The sequence below is a fragment of the Phyllostomus discolor genome, chromosome 2 (genome assembly GCF_004126475.2).
Source record: "Phyllostomus discolor isolate MPI-MPIP mPhyDis1 chromosome 2, mPhyDis1.pri.v3, whole genome shotgun sequence".
Taxonomy (NCBI): domain Eukaryota; kingdom Metazoa; phylum Chordata; class Mammalia; order Chiroptera; family Phyllostomidae; genus Phyllostomus; species Phyllostomus discolor.
Window position 1 is genome coordinate 37656777 of NC_040904.2, and position 19985 is coordinate 37676761.

Sequence of the window (19985 nt, forward strand, 5' to 3'; positions counted from 1 at the left end):
TCTAATTCTTTTGTATCCCTGTAATACTTCAATAAATATCAATACTTCAGGAATGAGCTCTCAAGGTGATTGCATTTCCTTGATTTATATCAACTTTAAATTTCTTCCTAGATTTTCTAGATATGATAAAATTAGTATAGTTGTTACTATGTCCTTTTTTCTATTTCTGTTCAGCCACCAACTTGTTTTGTTTGTATGGGTTTGCTTTTTATATTTCACTTTTAAATGAGATTATTGAGTATAAAAGCTTTCAATGAATTTATTTTTTCTCTAGTTATACTCGATTCATTTAAACAAATCACACCTACTTTGAATTGTGTACTTCTGGACTCTCTTTAACCCTCTGTCACCCATGCCTGAGAGTACAAATGAATGTATCTTCTTTTAGATAATTCCAAAGCAAAGAATTGACATTTCCACTATTTACCTGAAATCTGGACTTAAAAAATATTCAATTTATTTAAACTAAAACACAAAACAGCAACAACCAAAAACCACATTAACCTGTTTCTTTCACCCTCTACCCTTCACCTCTAGCAACCACTAGTCTGTTCTCTTTGTTTATGAGCTTGTACTTTGTCTTTTGTTCAGTCTTTTTTTATTACATTCTACATATAAAAGAGACCATACAGCATTTGTCTCCTTCTGCCAGACTTATTTCATGTAGCATAATGCCCTTGAGGTCAGTCCATGTTGTTCCAAAGGGCAAGATTTCATTCTTTCTTATGGCTAAATATTTCATTTATATTTATATATACAAATGAAACTTATTATGTATAATATAATGAACTTTAATATAATATAATATATATAATATAAATGAACTTATTATATATAATACATGAAATATATGTAGTATAAATAGTGGTAATATATCACAATGTTTTTTTATTACCCATTAATGAGCACTTAGATTACTTTCATATCTTGGCAATTGTAAATAATGGTGCAATGGGAGTGCATATATCTTTTTGAATGTGTTTTTGTTTTATTCAGATAAATACTGAGATGTAGAATTGCTGGATTGTACGCTAGTTTTACTTTTAATTGTTTGAGGATCCTCCATATTGATTTCCATTATGGCTAAACCAACTTACATTCCAACCAACAATGCACAAGAGTTCCCTTTTCTCCACACCCTCGCCAACACTTATTTCTTGTCTTTTTGATAACTGTCACTTTAACAGATGTGAAGTGATATTTCATGACCTTTATTTGAATTTCTTTGATGACTAATGTTTTTGCACATCTTTAGATGTACCTGTTGGCAATATGTGTGTGTGTGTGTATAAAATCTTTGAAAAATGATTTTCTGCTCATTTTTAACAGGATTATTGTTTTTTGCTATTGAATTTTATGAGTTGTTATATATTTTGTATATTAGTCCCTTATCAGATATATGAGTTGAAATTGTTTTATCTCTTTTAGTAGGTTGTCTTTTCATTTTGTTGATGGTTTCTTTTGTTGTGCATAAGCATTTTAGTTGATGCAGTTTCACTTATTTTTGCTTTTGTTGCTTTTGCTTTTGGTGTCAGATTTTAAAAAATCATTTCCAAGACTTATATCAGGGAGCTTATACCTATGTTTTCTTCTAGGAAGTTTATAGTTTCAGATCTTTCTGTAAGTCTTTAATTCATTTTGAGTTTATGATTTTGTATGCTGGAAGATGTGGTCCAATTGTATTATTTTTCATGTGGCTGTCCAATTTTCCCAGCAGCATTTATTGAAGAGACTTTCTCCCCATTATATATTCTTGCCATAGATTACTTGACCATCTGTTCATGGGTTATTTTCTGGGCTTCTTATTCTGTTTCATTGACCTATGTCTCAGTTTTTATGCCAATGCCATGTTATTTTAATTACTCTAGCTTTGTAATATGGTTTGAAATCAGGGAGTATGATGCCTCCAGCTTTGTTCTTCTTTCTCAAAATTGTTTTGCCTACTTGGGGTCTTTTGTGGTTCCATACAAGTTCTAGGATTTTTGGTTTTACTTCTGTAATAAAATATCATTGGAATTTAGATAAGGATCATATTCAATCTGTATATTGCTATGGTATTATGGACATTTTAACAATGTTAATTCTAATTTATGAGCATGGGATATCTATTTATTTGTGTCTTCTTCAATTGGCTTCATTAATGCTTTGTAGTTTTTAACCTCCTTAGTTAAATTTTTTCCTATGTATTTTATTCTTTTTGATACAATTGTAAATGAAATTGTTTACAAAAGTGATCTTTCTGATATTTCATTAACAGTGTAAAGAAACACAACAAATTCTTCTGTATTGATTTTGTACCTGGTAAACTTTACTAAATTTATCAGTTCTAGTATTTTTTTATGGAGTCTCTAATGTTTTGTATTACATTATGTCATCTGCAAATAGTGACAGATTTATTTCTTTCCTTCCAATGTGGGTGACTTTTATTTGTTTTTCCTACCCAATTGTCTGGTTAGGACCCCCAATATTATGTTGAATAAAAGTGGCAGGACTCAACACCTTGTCTTGCTCATTATCTTAGAGAAAAAGTTTTTAGTTTTTCACCACTAAATGTAATGTGAGCTGTGGACTTTTCATATGTTGCCATGTTGAAGTATGTTCCCTCTACACCCAGTTTATTGACAGTTTTTTTTTTTTATCATGAATGGATATTGAGTTTAGTCAAATGCTTGTTCTGCATTTTGTTTATAATCAACTTCAACACAATCAGTAGGAATTTGCATGTCCAGTGCTTACATTTGGAAAAAATTAATAAGACCTTAAAATCAGATGATTTCAGTTTTTTAAATTTGCATAGTAAATTATTCATGGCTCCATTTGTTTATAGGCATAAACCACAACATTTTATTTCCTTATGCTAGCAAAACTAGTTACAGAGAGCAGTGCTCCAATGAGTTGTGAGAATATTTACTCAACTAAGAGAACAGCATGAGAGTTCCCTTAAAACAGTATTTTTGTCACATTTTCAAAGTAAATATTTAGTAAGTTAACGTGTCACAATTCTATAAAATATGAAAGGTATTTTTTCTAGTTTTTGAGAGTTTTAACATTTAAACATTACTTTGTTAGATACCTTTAACCTTTAAGATCAATGTTCATAGTTTCAATAGGTTAATCATTCTGCTTTGTACTGATTTTTTCCTGGCTAAAATTAAGCAAATATTATAGTATTCTGTTGGTTTTGAAGTTTTCAGATCATCTTGAATAATACATTTGCTATTCAAGAGAAATCATGCGGGTTTTACACCAAGGCCATCATTTTTAAATGTCAACTATATGTATTATCTAAATTCTTCTGGTCAAAACGTACCTATAGTTATTAAGAGAAAAATATATATGTTGTGATTAGTTAATCACTATTGAATAGATATTCAATAGTTATTCAATATTTAATCAATGGATATTGTATATCTAGATACATTTGATAAAATAACACAAAAACCTGCTAAAATTGGCTTAAAGAGTAAAATAGTTTGACTCATAATTGAAAGTCAGGAACAGCAGATTTTAGACTGTTCAGTTCAGATCTCTGTCATGTGACTAGAAAATGAGTTTCTGTCTCTCTGTTCTGTCTTTCATGGTATCATATGAAGGTTGAATTTTCTCCTGTTGAAAAATATAAATAAAGAATATACATATTTTATACCCATTACCTATACTATTCAAAAGGAGAAAAAATGATTACCTTTTGGCTGTCTCAGAAAAACAAGAAATGACTGCTTTTAGAACCCTACAGAATGTCTCTCCTCAAAGATCATTTCCAAGATTTAGTCATATGCCATTACTGAAATAATTAATTTGGTTAAAGATTAACCTATATTGACTTAATTAGTACTGTGTTATCTGAACCAATATTATGGCAGTTGTAATCTGATGAACCAAGTTAAATATATAGCATTAAGATCTAGCTGTGGAATTTTACCCATAAACAAGAAGGCATATGGTGAACACTGCATAGAATATTTATAGAGTTTGAGCTATACCCCACAAAGAGTATATAATACAGAAAGACATGGTACACAAAAACATTTATTACAAAGCAGGGTTTTCTATACACACAGAATTATATATATATATATATATATATATATATATATATATGTATGTATATATATAGTCTAATATATACATAGAATAAAGTGACACATTTTATATATACAATATTATATAGTTGCATACTATGTAATATTATCAATTATTATATAGATAACACATTAAAACAATATTGTAATGTATTCATTATGTGCTTGGCTTTCAACATAGACTATAAGCTTTTACTTTGTATCCCTGAGCACCTAAGACAGTGACTTAATATTAGAAGATTAATGAGAGCTGTTGAGTATAATAAAGTAAAAAACAAATCAATATTGGCTCAATTATTCACTTTGTTTAAATAGGCACAGCTTAAAATATAGTTTTACCTTTAGAGTGAACTTTTTAAAACAAATAGCTCACATCCTTTTCATTACTAGAATGAAAAAAACAAATAGAAATAAAAGCTGATTTACCTTGTGTTTGGTTTTGTGACCTCAGTACTGCTCTTTATTAAAGGTAATGAAGATAAGAAAATAACAATGAAGAAAGGGCAAATGCAAATATTTGGTACATAGATTAAAGGATATTATGTCAATTGCCAAGTGCCTATATTGTATTCAAATGAAGTTTTCCTTGGAGGGTAACAGATCTTACTCACAGATGAGTAGAATCTGAAATACTAAGGAAAATGAATTCTAAATAAGTTAAGAAGAAAAAGTTATATAGAGCCCTGGCTGGTGTAGCTGAGAGGATTGAATGCCAGCCTGCAAACTAAAGGATTGCTGGTTCGATTCCCAGTCAGGGCACACACCTGGATTGTGGGTCAGGTACCCAGTAGGGGAGCATATGAGAGGAAACCACACATTGATGTTTCTCTTCCTTTTTCTCCCTCCATTCCCATCCGTCTAGAAATAAATAAATAAAATCTTTAAAAAGAAAAAGTTATCTAGATATTGAGGTTTAAGTCATGCATGTAGTTAGAGATAAGAAAACAGTAATGATGAAATAGAAATAAAAACAAGAAAACAATTATATCAGTGTGAATAAGATGTGGACAACTGTATCACCGTCTTCTCCAGATTCTGGATGGTGCTAAAGATTATGTTCATTTTTTACTTCTTGTCATCTTTTACTTTAATGGAAAGTTTTGAGTGCAGGAATAGAATTGTTCTTTGTTGATAGATCATCAAGCACTGTGCCATTCAAGAGGAGTATGGTTGGAATATCTGAAGAGTTATTCTTTTCCTCAAAAACTTCTCTTGAGAAACAATGTAGTTACATGGACCAGAAGTCTGCAGACATTGACTATAGAATATAGTTGTTTACTCTCTCTACTGTTCTCTGCTCTATTTTATATATAATCATAATAGAAACAGACAGAATACTTTGTATTCTTTTCTTGGGCTGTAACTCAACAATTGATCCACATTTTTTAAAAAGTATCATGCTGTAATGGTTAACTTATTTTTTTGTTTAGTAGAAAAATCCCAACTGGCACTGCAAACAGATTTTAAAACTTCTAAGAATCAACAGAAATATCCTAACTTTGTAATACATACCTCATGTGGACTGTTTAACACAATTTTCCTAAAGTATTTTCTGAAACAAGCCAGTCATTTAAAAAACTGTTAAATCCACATCATACATTGTGCTCTAACAATGATTTTGAGAGAGAATACAGAACCAATGCCTATAACAACATAAATCTTTCCTTTCCCACAGGGAAGAAAACACTGCCAAATGATATTATCTATTATTTCATTGAAAATCATTCCAAAATTTAGTGGCTTAAAACAACTATATATTTTGTCCACAATTTTTTCCTTTTTCTTTTTTTATTGTTGTTCGAGTATAGTTGTCTCCATTTTTCCCCTACTACTCTCCCCTCAATCCTATCCCCCTTTGGTTTATCCATGGCTCCTTTACACATGTTCCTTGATGACCCTTCCTCATCTTTCCCCCTTTATCTCCCTCCTCTCTCCCCTCTGGTTACTATCAGTTTGTTCTTTACTTCAATGTCTCTGGTTGTATTTTGCTTGTTTTTTTTTGTTGTTTGTTTTGTTGATTATGTTCCACTTATAGATGAGATCATATGCTATTTGTTTTTCACTGCCTGGCTTATTTCACTTAGCATAATGCTCTCCAGTTCCATCCATGCTGCTGTGAAAGGTAGGAGCTCCTTCTTTCTTTCTGCTGCATAGTATTCCATTGTATAAATCTACCATAGTTTTCTGATTAACTCATTTACTGATGGGCTATTAGGTTGTTTCCAGCACTTGATTATTGTAAATTGTGCTTCTGTGAACAGTGGGGTGCATAGGTTCTTTTGAAAAACATTCCACGCAGCAGTATTTTTCCTGATACATTCCCTAGAGCAAGGGGCATAAAGGAAAGAATAAGCAAATGGGACCTCATCAAAATAAAAAACTTCTGCATGACTAAATGAAACATCAGCAAAATGAAAAGGGAACCAAGTGTATGGGAAAATATATTTGCCAATGGTACCTCAGACAAGGCTCTGATCTCCAAAATATATAAAGAACTCACATGACTCCACACCAAGAAGAAAACCAATCCAATTAAAAAATGGGCAAAGGACATGAACAGACACTTCTCCAAGGAGGACATACAGAGGGCCCAGAGACATATGAAAAGATGCTCAACATCTCTAGCCATCAGAGAGATGCAAGTTAAAACCACAATAAGATACCACTTCATGCTGGTCAGACTGGCCATCATTAAAAATCAACAAACAAGTGCTGCCAAGGTTGTGAACAAAAGAGAATCCTAGTGCACTGTTGGTAGGAATACAGACTGGTGAAGCCACTGTGGAAAACAGTATGGAATTTCCACAATTCTTTAATATGGCCATCTAGGGTAGATTCTGTTGGGTGATTCTTCTGGTCTCTTCCAGGCTAGATATCTCTTGGCTATTTTTCTCTCTGTCACCAACGTTTCCTGGTAAAACAGGAAGGCCTCTGCTGAGCAATTCCTTTCTGCTCCGTGTGTTCTCTTTTTCCAGTGGGCTGACGCAGGATTGTTCACATGGTGCCTTGGCATGGTCCCAGAGAAAGAGAGGGAACATGAAGACCTTTTGAGACATAGACTCATGACATATGTCACATTACATTGGTCAAACCAGATTTGAGAGGTAGGGAAACACACCCCACCTCTTGACAAAAAGAATTATGAAGTCATGGACTGCATACAGGAAGGAGAGTAATTATAGCCATTTTTTCAAACAATCTATCACACATCTTTCTACCTTGACTGTCCGAAGAGTGAGTTGATGGCTTGATATCAACAATGGTCTTAATTCTCATTTTGCATTTGCTAGCATAGATGAAATTCAAAATTTTACTATCCATAGTACAGTCATGTACTGACTATATAGTACAATCATGTACATAGTAGTAATCCACTATTAACTATGCAGTACAGTTAGTATAACCCCTAAAAAGAGTTGTGAACAATTGTAAGAAATTGAGTTGTCCTTTTCTCTCTGCAATCAGCATGTATATGCAGTCAGTTTTGAAAGACATGACTTGTTATTTAGTGTGATTTCATTTAGGAGTTTCTTAACATGGGGTATAATGAATGTTATTTCAAGTTTAGAAAAGGTAGCATCCTGTGCCCATTTATGAATATGAGAAGGAACACTTGAAAGAGAGTCATTTCCATCATTAATTTGCTAATTTGCACAGAAAGCAATGACTCATGAAAACTTTAGATACCGTTGTTTCAAAATTTATTTTCTTTAGTATTCCTTTGCTTGAGCTTAGTGGAAAAGGTTTGTCAGCTGAGTAAAGACGCTTCAACTCCTTCACTGATGCTGCCGGGATTATTAATTAGGCTTCTGAATTTGGCCCTGCTCCTTTCCTGGTCACCGTGATGTGTCATTGAAGCAGACCCATTAAAATGAGTGATGTGTGTTGTGATTTCATTAGTGTCATCAATAATGTATTACACTTTCCTTTTAGTAGGTTCTTTGTGTTGTGTGTGGGTCACGATGAGTGTATGAATTACATTTATAAGATACAAATTGTTACAGATGAGGGAAGATAGGATGAGGGTGGAATTAATGTTATTTTAAACAGGGTAACTACTAAAATTAGTTCAATTAAATAATATTTTAATTAAGTCTGATGTTTGTACATGCCATACTGAGATACATGCTATGTGGATGCAAATAGGATGGTGATTTACTGAATTAATAACACAGCCCATTCTTTCTACAAGGACACTTTTCTGCAGGTGGGTATAAGACCAGGAGTGGTTCACTAAGGAATACAGTTTCTGGGGGTATAAAGAACAGACACTTGACATGGAACTCTTCAAGTGTATTGTTTCTCTTTGTTTCCATTTTTTCCCTTGCCAGACATATGCCTTTTGAGTACCTAGTGGTTCATTCCCAGTCCGCCCTAATCTGAAGAATAATTGAGAAACAGAGACATGTTTGGTATTCTGATGCCATATACATTGTTGGAATCTTACCTCCATTTAACCGAGGCTCAATTTTGGTCACATTACATGGGAATATAAAGAGTTTTGGCTTAGAAACTTCCATCAGAGGCACTGGCCTAATTAAAATATTTTCAAAGCAAAGGAAGTATTTTGCATATCAAAAAATGGTGCAATAGTAGTTTTGCTTCTCTGGAACAATTCTGTAGTACTTAGGGTTTTTGACTGAACGTATAAGAAAGTTCTCAAAATTAAGAAATATAAGAACATGGCTGAATTGTGTTCTTCTTGTCCATTCAAATATTAAAATTAAAGTAATGTGAAGGTAATTTTTTGGAAGAGGGCTCCAAATGCAGAAATTTATTTTGCACAAGCAGTGAGCTTGACTGGTTTTTAGTACACAAAGAGAACTAGAAAAAGATGAGCTACTTCTGAAAATCACTAGGAGAAATTATGCTTCTCATAAAAATTTAAAGAAGGAACCTTTGTTATCCTCAATTTGTTTTAAGGTAGAGCAATATATCAAGGTGAAAAGCTTCTATTATAATAAAGATCAGCTAACCTAAGTTATATCAGCAGCTACACAAAATGAAAGTTTTCTCTTATATTATCAAGAAAAATCCTAGTTGCTATTTTTCAACTAAAATCTCAGTACTTGCAATTTCATGCTGATTTGTATCCAATTTGGGTAGAAATGGATATGAGTGTTTATCTTACATGATAGCTTGCCACAGCCTACTACTTGAACCATGCAGCATATGGAAAATGTGTTTAGCTCCTTATAGAGTTTCACAAACCAAAAAACGATCCATTTCTATTCACGTGGTTTGTTTACAGTCATTTCAAAAATATGTTACTGTGCTTCTTCCTCGTTAGATAAAGTAAATGTTGGCACACAACAGACTCCATTGCATTGGTCTTTAGGAAATATATGTACCACTTTCCAGTTAATGACAAAAATAAACAGTAAGCATACTTCTTGTGCTTTCAACCTAAACATTCTTTTTAGGATGTATTTGAATTCTTACACACTAGCTCTCTTCTAGATATTTTATATACATATTAGAGCCTGTGCTCAAGCTTAAATGAATTGTCATTGACAGATTAATCTTGCAACCTTTGTGAGCATGTTTTATTAATATCATCTTATCTTTAAATATAATGTTAATAATAGTTAACATTTAATAACCACAGAATGTTAGGTAGAAATGTATTTCATGCCAGTGGGTTTTGAAAATATCAAAAAGTCACTCTAACAGCCTGAAAATCATTAAACATGTTCCCCATAATATGTCAATGCACTGGCCCAGCTCACTAAGAGGCAGCTCTGGGTGACAACGATGATAATGTCTTTGATTGTCGGCATGCTGAGCAATGTGCCTTGAAGGAATGAAAGTATTTGGTAGAGCTTTTGAAAATATCTACTACACTTGTAAGTTCTAGAAATATTTTTTCAAGAAATGATTTACAGTTAAACATAAGATGGATAAAGGGGAGGGAGTGATTCAAAAGTATAAATGTTATGAAAACTTATTAAATAGTTATTATACTAATTTATTTTTATTGGTAAGTCAGTATATGTTCTCTATATAGGAATACTTTTTAAAAGATTGAATGATTAAAATATATTTTAAATATTTATTTTTGAAATACCTTAACTTTAAACCATTTTTGTTATTATATGTTTCACATATATATATATATATATATATAATTGATTTTATTGGGGTTACATTAGTTAATTAAATATGTTTCAACTGTATAATCCACACTTATGAGAAGACGGTATTTTAAATGTCAAATATATACAAAAAAGATAGAATAGTATAATGAATTTTATTATCCCATTTTAACAGTTATTAATTAATGGTCAATCTTGTTCCACCTATACTGTCCACAGTTCCACCTTGCATTTCCTCTCAAATATTTTGGAGGGAATCCTAGACATGATCATCTTTCATTTATAAATATTACTATGTGTATTTCTAAAAGACAAGGACCCTTTTTATAAAAATGCTGATACCATTATCACACCTAAAATACAAATAATTTAGTGTTAGCAAATCTTCAGTATTCAATTTTGCATTACTACTCATTTTTTAGTTTGTTTGAATTAAGGCCTAGTAAAGCCTATACTTTGTGACTGGTTGATATTTCTTTAAGTCTAAAGCAGTTCTCAAGCAGGAGTCAGTTTTGCCCCATAAAAGATAATTTTACCAACCTGGAGGCATTTGCAATTTTTACAATTGCTGTGGACTAAATTTTTGTCTTTTTGAAAAATATCTTATATATTTTTCAAAATTATATAATATTTGGGAGATATATATAATATATAGGGAGATATCTCTATCTTCATATATAAATACTTTGTATTTATACACACACACACACACACACACACACACACACATAATAGAGAGAGAGAGAGTTAAGATCCTTACCTAATGTGATGGTATTTGAAGGCCGGGCCTTTGGGTGGTAATTGGGTTAGGTGAGATCATGTGGAGCCCTTGTGCTGAGACTAATGCCCTTATAACAAGAGAAGATACAGGAAGCTCTGTCTGCATGCATGTACCAAGGAAGGCCATGTGAGACTACAACCAGGAAGAGGCCTCTCACTAAGACTCCTGGTAATCTAGACTGTGCTGGCACTCTGATCATAGGCTTCCAGCATTCAGAACTATGAGAAGTCTATGCTATTCCATTAGAGCAGCCCACACTGACTGAGACAATTACTGGTATGTAGTGGGTGGAGCCCAAGGACACTGCTAAACATCCTATAGGGTGCAGAACAGCTGCCACAATAAAGAACTATCCAGACTCAAATGTCAATAGTACAAGATAAGAAACCTTGGTCTAGAGGTCCCTCCTTCACCTATCTTTACTATAATTTATTCATTTAATAAACTACATCATTAGTTCTATAGTTCCCCACAGTCCACATTTTTCTGATAATACATCATGGTATCATTTAAGATATTTCTGTGTCCCTTGTATTTATTAGCAATTAGATTTAGAAGCTTCATCAGATTCACATTTTTATCAAAACTGTTTTATAAATGGTGTAGTGTCCTTCCATCAGGAAACACATAATGTCTGATTCTCTCATCATTATGGGAAATTTTGATGATTGATGTCTATCTCCATTAATTTATTATAGGTTGAAAGATGGTATTATAATTTTATTACTTCTTTTAAATATCACTATTTCTTGGAAATATTTATTACAATGTTTGATATGAAAATAGCATTGTGCATAAATCATTTACATATTCCATACATATTTTTTAGGAACATCCTGTATCACCTTGATGACAAGACAAGTCAGTTTTCAATACTCCTGGAAGCTTGGGAGCACCGCAAGTCACTTGCATCGAATGAGACCTTTCAAGAAGCCCTGTCAAAGGTGTTGCACAGCATTAATTCAGCTCAGGTTCACTTCAAAGCAGGACTTAATGTGTTTGACAGTGTCTTGGATGGAAATAACTGAGAAAAATCTCAGCATTTTTAAAAGGTTGCTTACAACTTTTCAAACAAAAGCTCTAATTTAATCAGATTTTCTGGTATTGAAGTTCTTTACCCCCAATGACTTTTTATACAAATCTGAAGATATTATTACATTGTATTTTAATGGACATACAAAAAGAGCATTTTGCACATTTAATATTTTTCTTATATCTGCATTTCTGAATATGTAAAAGCAGTTATTGAAATAATACTATGATTTATGTATTAAAAAGAAATCTACTGTATTTTTATATATATAAACTGTTTGGGGGAAACATTCTAAGAAGTTTTGGACAATCTTCACTCCTATGGATAAAACCCATAGGAACAGAAGTTGTTTCTTATGTTAGAGCTTTTAATGACCCACTTTCTGTAATAGAAAAGAAGAGTTGATACGGTTTCAGATTAACTTCACTATTAAGTATTCAATATGAAGAACTCAAGTATTTTGACTGAGTGATTGGTTGACCAAAACCACTTTGAATGTTTTTATTTTATGAAACGAAGTGCCTGTTCATAACACAACTAGATGTAGTAATACACTGGTTATGAAATTGTATTTTTTAAAGTATTAATGAAAAAAAGAAGAGCCATAAACATTCCAGGGAAAGATCTTCAGGTAGCTGCACAGAGCAATTTAAATGCAAATTTTTCCCTAACAACTTAAAAGGTGACAAGCTTTGAAATCTCTAATTTGCCTCAGTTGATTTTGTAAAAAATTCAGAAGTGATATATGCCTTATGAGGGATAAAATTTTTCTTATTTCTTTGTGTGTTGTTTCTGTTGGAAGCACTAAAACAGACTACTCTAAAATGAAATCATCTCACATTCTTTGAAAACCCCCAAATATCTTAAAAAGCATTAAATTGCTATTTTGCCACTGAAAAAGGACTTACTATGAAAGAAAAAGTTGTTCTGATCAATGAAAAAAGTTCCTTAATTCTATGAGGAAACTTTTGATATGTTTTCCTTCTTTACCTGTAGCTCTGATGAAGGTGAAAATAAAGATTATATTCATGATCCTAATTTTATGCAGAAAAAAGAAAACAGTGTTACTGTATGAATCAGTCCTTCCTACACTCCAATTCTTTCCTCATGTGAAAAAGGAAACTTTTCATACTGACATTGTCATTGACTGGCCCTGACATCAATTATTCCCCGAAACCCTAGACTTCTGTCAGGTGACAGTTTAAACTTTTAACTTGCCCTTAGAAAATGATTTGAATTTTTTTCTTCTGATATTGGATAAAGCAAATCCCCTGAAGAAACATATCTTCAGAATAGTTCATGTGATTTTTTTTCTCTACTCAACAAACACACTTCCCCATTACACATGGCTGAGCTACATTGCAGACAGCGCCTGTGTGTCTAAGTCTTTGCTTTTTATGGATGAGCATAAACCTAATCTTAGTTTAAAGGAAACCTAAGTTGAGGGGAAAGAATTAATCAGTATTGATTAATTGATTTATAAAGCTGAGTTGTTCCTACCCGAAGTAATGTTTTTACGCTCAAGGCAAAGAAGAGAATGGAGGCAATTAGCTAGATAATTCAAGCAGAAATCCATTCATTTGATTGCCTGTGTGCATATATTTTTACATGAGAAATGAAACTACCTTTTTTTTAAAAACAATATACTTGTTTGTTTGAAAATATTTGCTGTGTTGAGGAGTTCCTATAGGAAAGGGCTAAAAGGGCAGGCAGCTGCATACCTAGACACCCGCCCCCTCTGGTTCTACAGAAACCAGCAGCAGAAAAGAGGTGGAGGGATGTGGGTGGGATCAAGTAAAGGAATGCCCTGTATACCAAAGGATCTTCAATATTCAGTCAAGCTTTAATGTGTTGAATTTAAAGCAAAGACAAATAATTATCAGTTTGATAGTTGATCATTCTAGAACAAAATCCTAAGCAAATTCACACCTTTAGGCTATAAGAGCATTAAAAGCACAAAATATTTTTGTTTGTGCATTTTTGTTTCATGATTGTGTACATAGGTAAACCACATTGCACAGATAAAAATCCAAATATTATGTATTCTGCACTTCTAAATTATATGCTATTTGATATATTAGAATTGAAGTTCACTGTGGAATAACATGTTTTCCTCAGTCTATTTAAGAGATCATGTGAAGAAACTAAATTATAATTAAAACAGATGTCCACCAGCTTTACAGATGCTGCCCTGTATGTTTTGACTGCAACAAAACTCTTTTAACTAGGAACAATACTGCCACGGTCTGATTACTTCAGGTTCCTCCAAATTTTATAATTTTATAATTCTATAATTTTAATTCTTTTCCCATTGATCCAGGTATATAAAATCCTATGCAAGTTAACAAGTGTTTTTGGTGAATTGGTAGTAGGTTTTAATTCTTGCTGAGATATCTGGGTGCCCGTTAATTCTCACAATCCTTCATACATAGAATTGTGTCAAGATATAATAAACCATAAATGCCAAGAGAATGTGACAAGTGTGCACCACTTGAACTTGGGTTCAAGAAGGGTACATTTGGGACACTGCCCTTTGTGGAAGAGCATATATTCTGGAGTTAAAAGGAAACCTAAGAAACATTCAGGTCTAAACCCTAAGGTATTACCTTCAGCCAGGAAAAGCATCATCACCCCGTCAGGTGCAATAACTGTAGCCAAAGTAATTAAGAAACTTGGATATAGTCACATATTTAGCTCGTAGCAAAAGCACTACTGGTATTTAAGCCTCTCTGCTTTGTCATGCAGTAAATCCAGCTCTCTCTGAGATGCTAGGGTTATAAACAATCTTTTCCAGAAATCCTATGAAACGAGCCATTCTATCAAACACTGGGTAAACTGGAATCACTGCTTTAATTAAGGACTAGCTCATCCTTTGATTATACCTGACAAAAAAAACTTTCCCAGGGAATCCAGGCAAAGGATAGGGCACTCAGGAGGATGTGGAGAGGGTTTCTATATAACACCAGAAGTATGAAGAAGGGCATTGAGTTACATGCTTTTAGGAAAGTATATTTTAGCTTTATATTAAATCAATAATCTAGCCCTGGCTGATGTGGCTCAGTGGATTGAGCACTGGACTGTGAACCAAAAGGTGGCCAGTTCAATTCCCAATCAGGGCACATGCCTGGGTTGTGGGCCAGATGTCCAGTAGGGGGTGTTCAAGTTGCAGCCACACATTGATGTTTCCCTCTCTTTTTCCCTTCCTTCTCCTCTCTAAAAATAAACAAATAAAAATCTTTAAAAAATAAATCAATCAACAATCTAAATCTGTGTTTCTCAAAATGTGGATTTTGGAATGTGAGGACTAGTCATTTTTATCTTCAGCAGTATTTCCCAGGTGACCAATTATGAACTTTGAAGTTTAAAATTTTTCAATCTACATTATTTGCCAACATATCTTTAAAAAACAGTCACACTAACAAGAGGTACCTGAAGCTTTGCTATTAATGAGAGAAAGTAAAACTCACCATTGTATCTTTCAAGAAAGGATTCAGACACAGCTAACAGCTGTGCCTGCTACATATCAGGCAATGTTTGCATGATTTTGTTTTTGTTAATTGAGTTCCCACAACAACTTTTTTTCTAAATAGAAACTTAGTTGAGTGGTTGGAAGTTCTACAGCTAATTAAAGTGTCGGAGGTATGTTCCTCTGGTAGCAAGTCCTCTGGTATCGAGTCCTGTGTTCTTCACACTGAGTGCTATGGAAAACATCAGAGAGATTATTTGGTTATAGAAAGTAATAGACTTGAGAATGTAATGTATTGCTGCATAACTAATGAGACTGTGGTTTGCCACTGCACTGGTTTAAGGAAGAATTTTGAAGAAACAAATTGCATCATTCCTTATGATGGTGGCCCACCCACCCCAACAACGGTGTACATATGTAGATAAGTTAGGAGATATCTATAAGAGCATTAAAAATCAATCTACCATTGCAGACTATCACTACACCCACATGTAAAATAGTAAAAAGAGAACAGAACCCACATGTCTCAATTTCCTCCTCAAAATGCCTATATAATTTCACTGGGAATAATAAAATGAGCAGATGCTTAGATTTACAACCACAGTTTCATATCATCCTTAAAACTTAGAATAACTAATTGACATTTAAGTTAAATAAATATGGAACATACAGTAGGTTTCCCCATTGGAAAGATAAATATTATAAAAAGAAAATAAACTATGATTTATTACCATCTGCCTAATGATGAATCAGCATCTTTGCCTCAAACGAAAAACTATAATTACACAATAAATTGATAGACCTAGCTAAAATGTTCTCAGAGACGCAGTGTGGTATGGGTAATTAATTACTACACAAAGTAAGCTTTCTCTGAAGATAGCACATTGTCATATTTTTGGTTTAATAGGCTATTTAGCTGTGTTTTAGTCACACATTCTCTTAATAGAGAGGAATTATTTTCAATTGCCAATCCATGTGTTGAAAGGAAGTAAAGTGGGTCCACATATTCCAATAAATGCATCAACAACATGATAGCTCCATCATAGGAGCACAAAGGAAACTCAGTGGGAAAAAACAATGTGATGTTTGAGAAAACTGTTTCTGTCCAGCTGTGGTAGTGAATCTTTATTTCTTCCATATGTTTAAATAGCTAGCTTTAAAGAAGCCTCATTAGGATCTGCTACTCTGAAAGATCTTAAGAAACTTCAGAGTTTTAAGCACTCTGTTAAATGCAAATATTTTTAGTTAAGTGGTTTGTTTGTGAAATTCAAATTTTGAAGTGATATGAATTTAAAAGAAGAGTTGCAAAAAACATTTTTTTTTAATTCAACCATTTTTGGTCACCACCATGTCCACTTAACTTTCTGTTTTCTCTTCTAGTTATACTTTAGCAGTGAGATTAGGCTTTTTTTTTTAACCTCAAAAAAGTAATTTTAAGACCTATTTGACTCAATATGCATCTATTTGTAAATCAGCCAGAGTCTTATTTCCGTGACACCTTTTCATTATCCTTTGAGGGTGTGTACTGGAGAGCCTTTAGCATACCTGGGACTGCCAAGGGTCTTGAGGCCTTACTCGTTGTGAGATGACTTTTTTTTTTTAATTTTATTTTAATCATTGTTCAAGTACAGTTTTCTCCCACTTACTCCCATTCCAGCCCACCCACCCAACCCTCCCCTCTTGCCCCCATTACCCCCCACCCCTAGTTTTTGTCCATGTGTCCTCCAAATTTGTTCCTGTAATCCCTACCCATTCCCCCCTGAAATTCCCTCTTCTCTCCCCTCTGGTCACTGGAGATGACATATTTCTTAAAGACATTTATAATCTTATATTCCGATTGTATCTGAATTTACAAAGCTAGGGGTTAAATTGAAGCACTTTCTGGTAGCATTCAAGAAAAAGAAGCTGCTTCACCTTGTAACATTTCTGCTTAGATTATTTTCTCTTCAAAGTATATAGTTAAATAGTTTTCTGTAACCAAGATGGTAATTTTGACATTTTCAGCCAAAATACAATAATTGAAACCAAAGAAATGTATGGCTACTCTAATTTCTTAAGAGGATTCTGTCAAGAATTAACTCAGGAGCAGTGGTTTCAGTGCCCACCTCTAGACACAGCTTGGATGAGTGGGGACAGAGCCTGACAGTGTTCTGTCTCATTCATGTGATACCTTAGCCAATAGGCACTGACATAGCTTTTCTCAGAGGGAGACAGATTCTATTTTCCAGGGGCTAATTATTATGCACAACCTCAGTCCCCAGAGGACCACACAAGTGCCTGCACTATACCATATGTCATGTGCTATAATCCAACAAACTCAAGAGATTAATATACAATCATTACTATGAATTATTATGTTGCAGTGAAGTTAATGTAGGTCTTTTGTTCTAATTAAAGTATAAACTTGACATCTGAAAGAAGTTTACCTAGGGAAGTGCGGTTAATGTCTCTATTTTAATGAACTGCATGTATTTTTCAATCACAATGTGTAATTTTTTAATTATCTAGACTGCTCACTAAGTAAAACTCTCCAAGTTCTTCAAAAAATCTTTACTATGTTGCAATGCCGAAGAACCCTGCTTGGAGTGTGTTTTATCTTTTTAAATTCTTTGCCATTGTTGAATCATGTTTTTAGTATGTGTGGTAGTGTTTTATTAATATTAATAATAATTATTTGTTTTCCTTTATATCAAGCTGCTGCAAATGGACTACCTTATTTTGAAAGTCAGAAAAATGCAATTTCTCTATAAAGACAATTTTATCATGTCTGCTTAACAAGAAATAAACAAAATGTTCTACTACACCACTGGAAATTGTCTGCAGGAAACAAAATGTCCAGATGGTTAAGAGAAGCTCACATGATTATATTCCAAAGATGTTATCAATAATTCTTTTCAGAAGCTGAGATAGGACACTATTAGGTGACTTAGTATTTACATTTTACACAGAAACTTTTAATGGCAAATATATCCCATGCATTCTAACTTACTACTTGAAAAATATAAATTGAATTGTATTCTGAAAAAAAAAAGTTTTCTAGAACATTTTGAAAGGCTAATTTGTTATTACAGACATGTAAAAAAATAATATCATTTTGAAAATAGTTTCATATATGTGATTGGGATGTTAATATATACCATGCATTTTTAAAATCATATCTGCAGTATAGCAATATTTAGTTACATAATATATATAATAAATAAAATGTCTCAGTTGTATAACAATAAAAAAGACAGCCATAAAATAATGCAATCATTAGGAGAAGATTTATAAATTAACTTGGCATAAAATTTGGAGGGCAATATCTCCAATTAAATTTGCTTTGATTAAAAACAAATATATCTGAAAGGTATCTCAGTGACTAAATTGCACTCAAGTGTTACAGCATAGAATGTTGTTCAAAATAATCTGATTATTATCTGTGACTCAGAAATCCTTTCACAGATAATTTGACATAGAAAATTTTATTGTAAAGAAATTTTCATGGTCATCGTCTTTGTTGTGGTTGATTTTTAATGACATTGATTTAGAGGCATGTGTCTGTGTTTTGCAATTACTGTATAGAGTTGAATGTCTAATCTCTAAAATGTGTGGGTGTCCATCAGGAATTTAGTGTTTTCTGTATTTAGCCTAAGTGTGATCTTAATTGATTTTACAATGTTTTATCAATACATATTACTCAAAAGACCCAATATGAAGCTTATTTGGGAACTATGTTGTGATTTGGAGTGACACAAATTAGATTGAAATAGTACATTGAGAATCTGAGTGAACATTTTATATTTCACTTACTTAAATATTCAAACATAATTTAAAACATAGTATTATGGAATGAAGGCATCTCTTAAGAAACGTTCTAATTCATAAATGCAATGAGTATGTACAATGAAATGGTAATATTTAAAGCACCCACTTAAAATATTAAATGTATATGAAAATCATCACTATACTGTGTTTTGTTAAAAGATATACAGCATTTTAGATATGCAAAATTAATGTTATTAACATGTATTATTAATTAACTACCTTTATGTAACCTATATTACATAAAGAATAAAAATAAGTCTTGTGACAGTGTTCAGAGGGGATGGGGAGGGAATTTCAGGGGAAAAGGGAAGGGTTTACAGGAACAAGTATAAAGGACACATGGATAAAAAACTAGGGTGGGTGAAAATGGGAGGGAGGAGGGGAGGGCTAGGATGGGAGTAAAAGATAGAAAATTGTACTTCAACAACAATTAAAATTAAAAAAAAGAATAAGTCTTGTTCAGGAAACATTCTGTAAGATTTGTCATACTTTTCTTCTTTGCCTTCCCGTTTTTCCTCAAACATGCACTGCTCATTTCTTTCTTCTATCATTCTCCTGTCTTTATGTCTTCCCTTGCCACTGTGGACAGTGGGTACATGTGTATTTCTTATGGAATTCTTATTAGTTTTCTGGATTAAAAATAAAAATCCTAGCCCTGGCTGGCATAGCTCAGTGAATTGAGTGTGGGCTGCGAACCAAAGCATCGTAGGTTCGATTCCCA

General features: G+C 32.9%; 1 protein-coding gene across 3 annotated transcripts in view; it reads left to right on the top strand.

Annotated features, from left to right (window-relative positions):
- Positions 1–14541, top strand: part of NAALADL2 (N-acetylated alpha-linked acidic dipeptidase like 2) — a 1143498-nt gene extending 1128957 nt beyond the window's left edge. For all 3 annotated transcript variants that reach the window (XM_036017285.1, XM_036017284.1, XM_028504896.2), the window contains one exon: positions 11788–14541. In XM_036017285.1, coding sequence (XP_035873178.1) covers positions 11788–11986 — 199 coding nt within the window. In that variant the 3' untranslated portion in view covers positions 11987–14541. The remainder of the gene's footprint in view (positions 1–11787) is intronic.
- The last annotated feature ends 5444 nt before the right edge of the window (positions 14542–19985 follow it).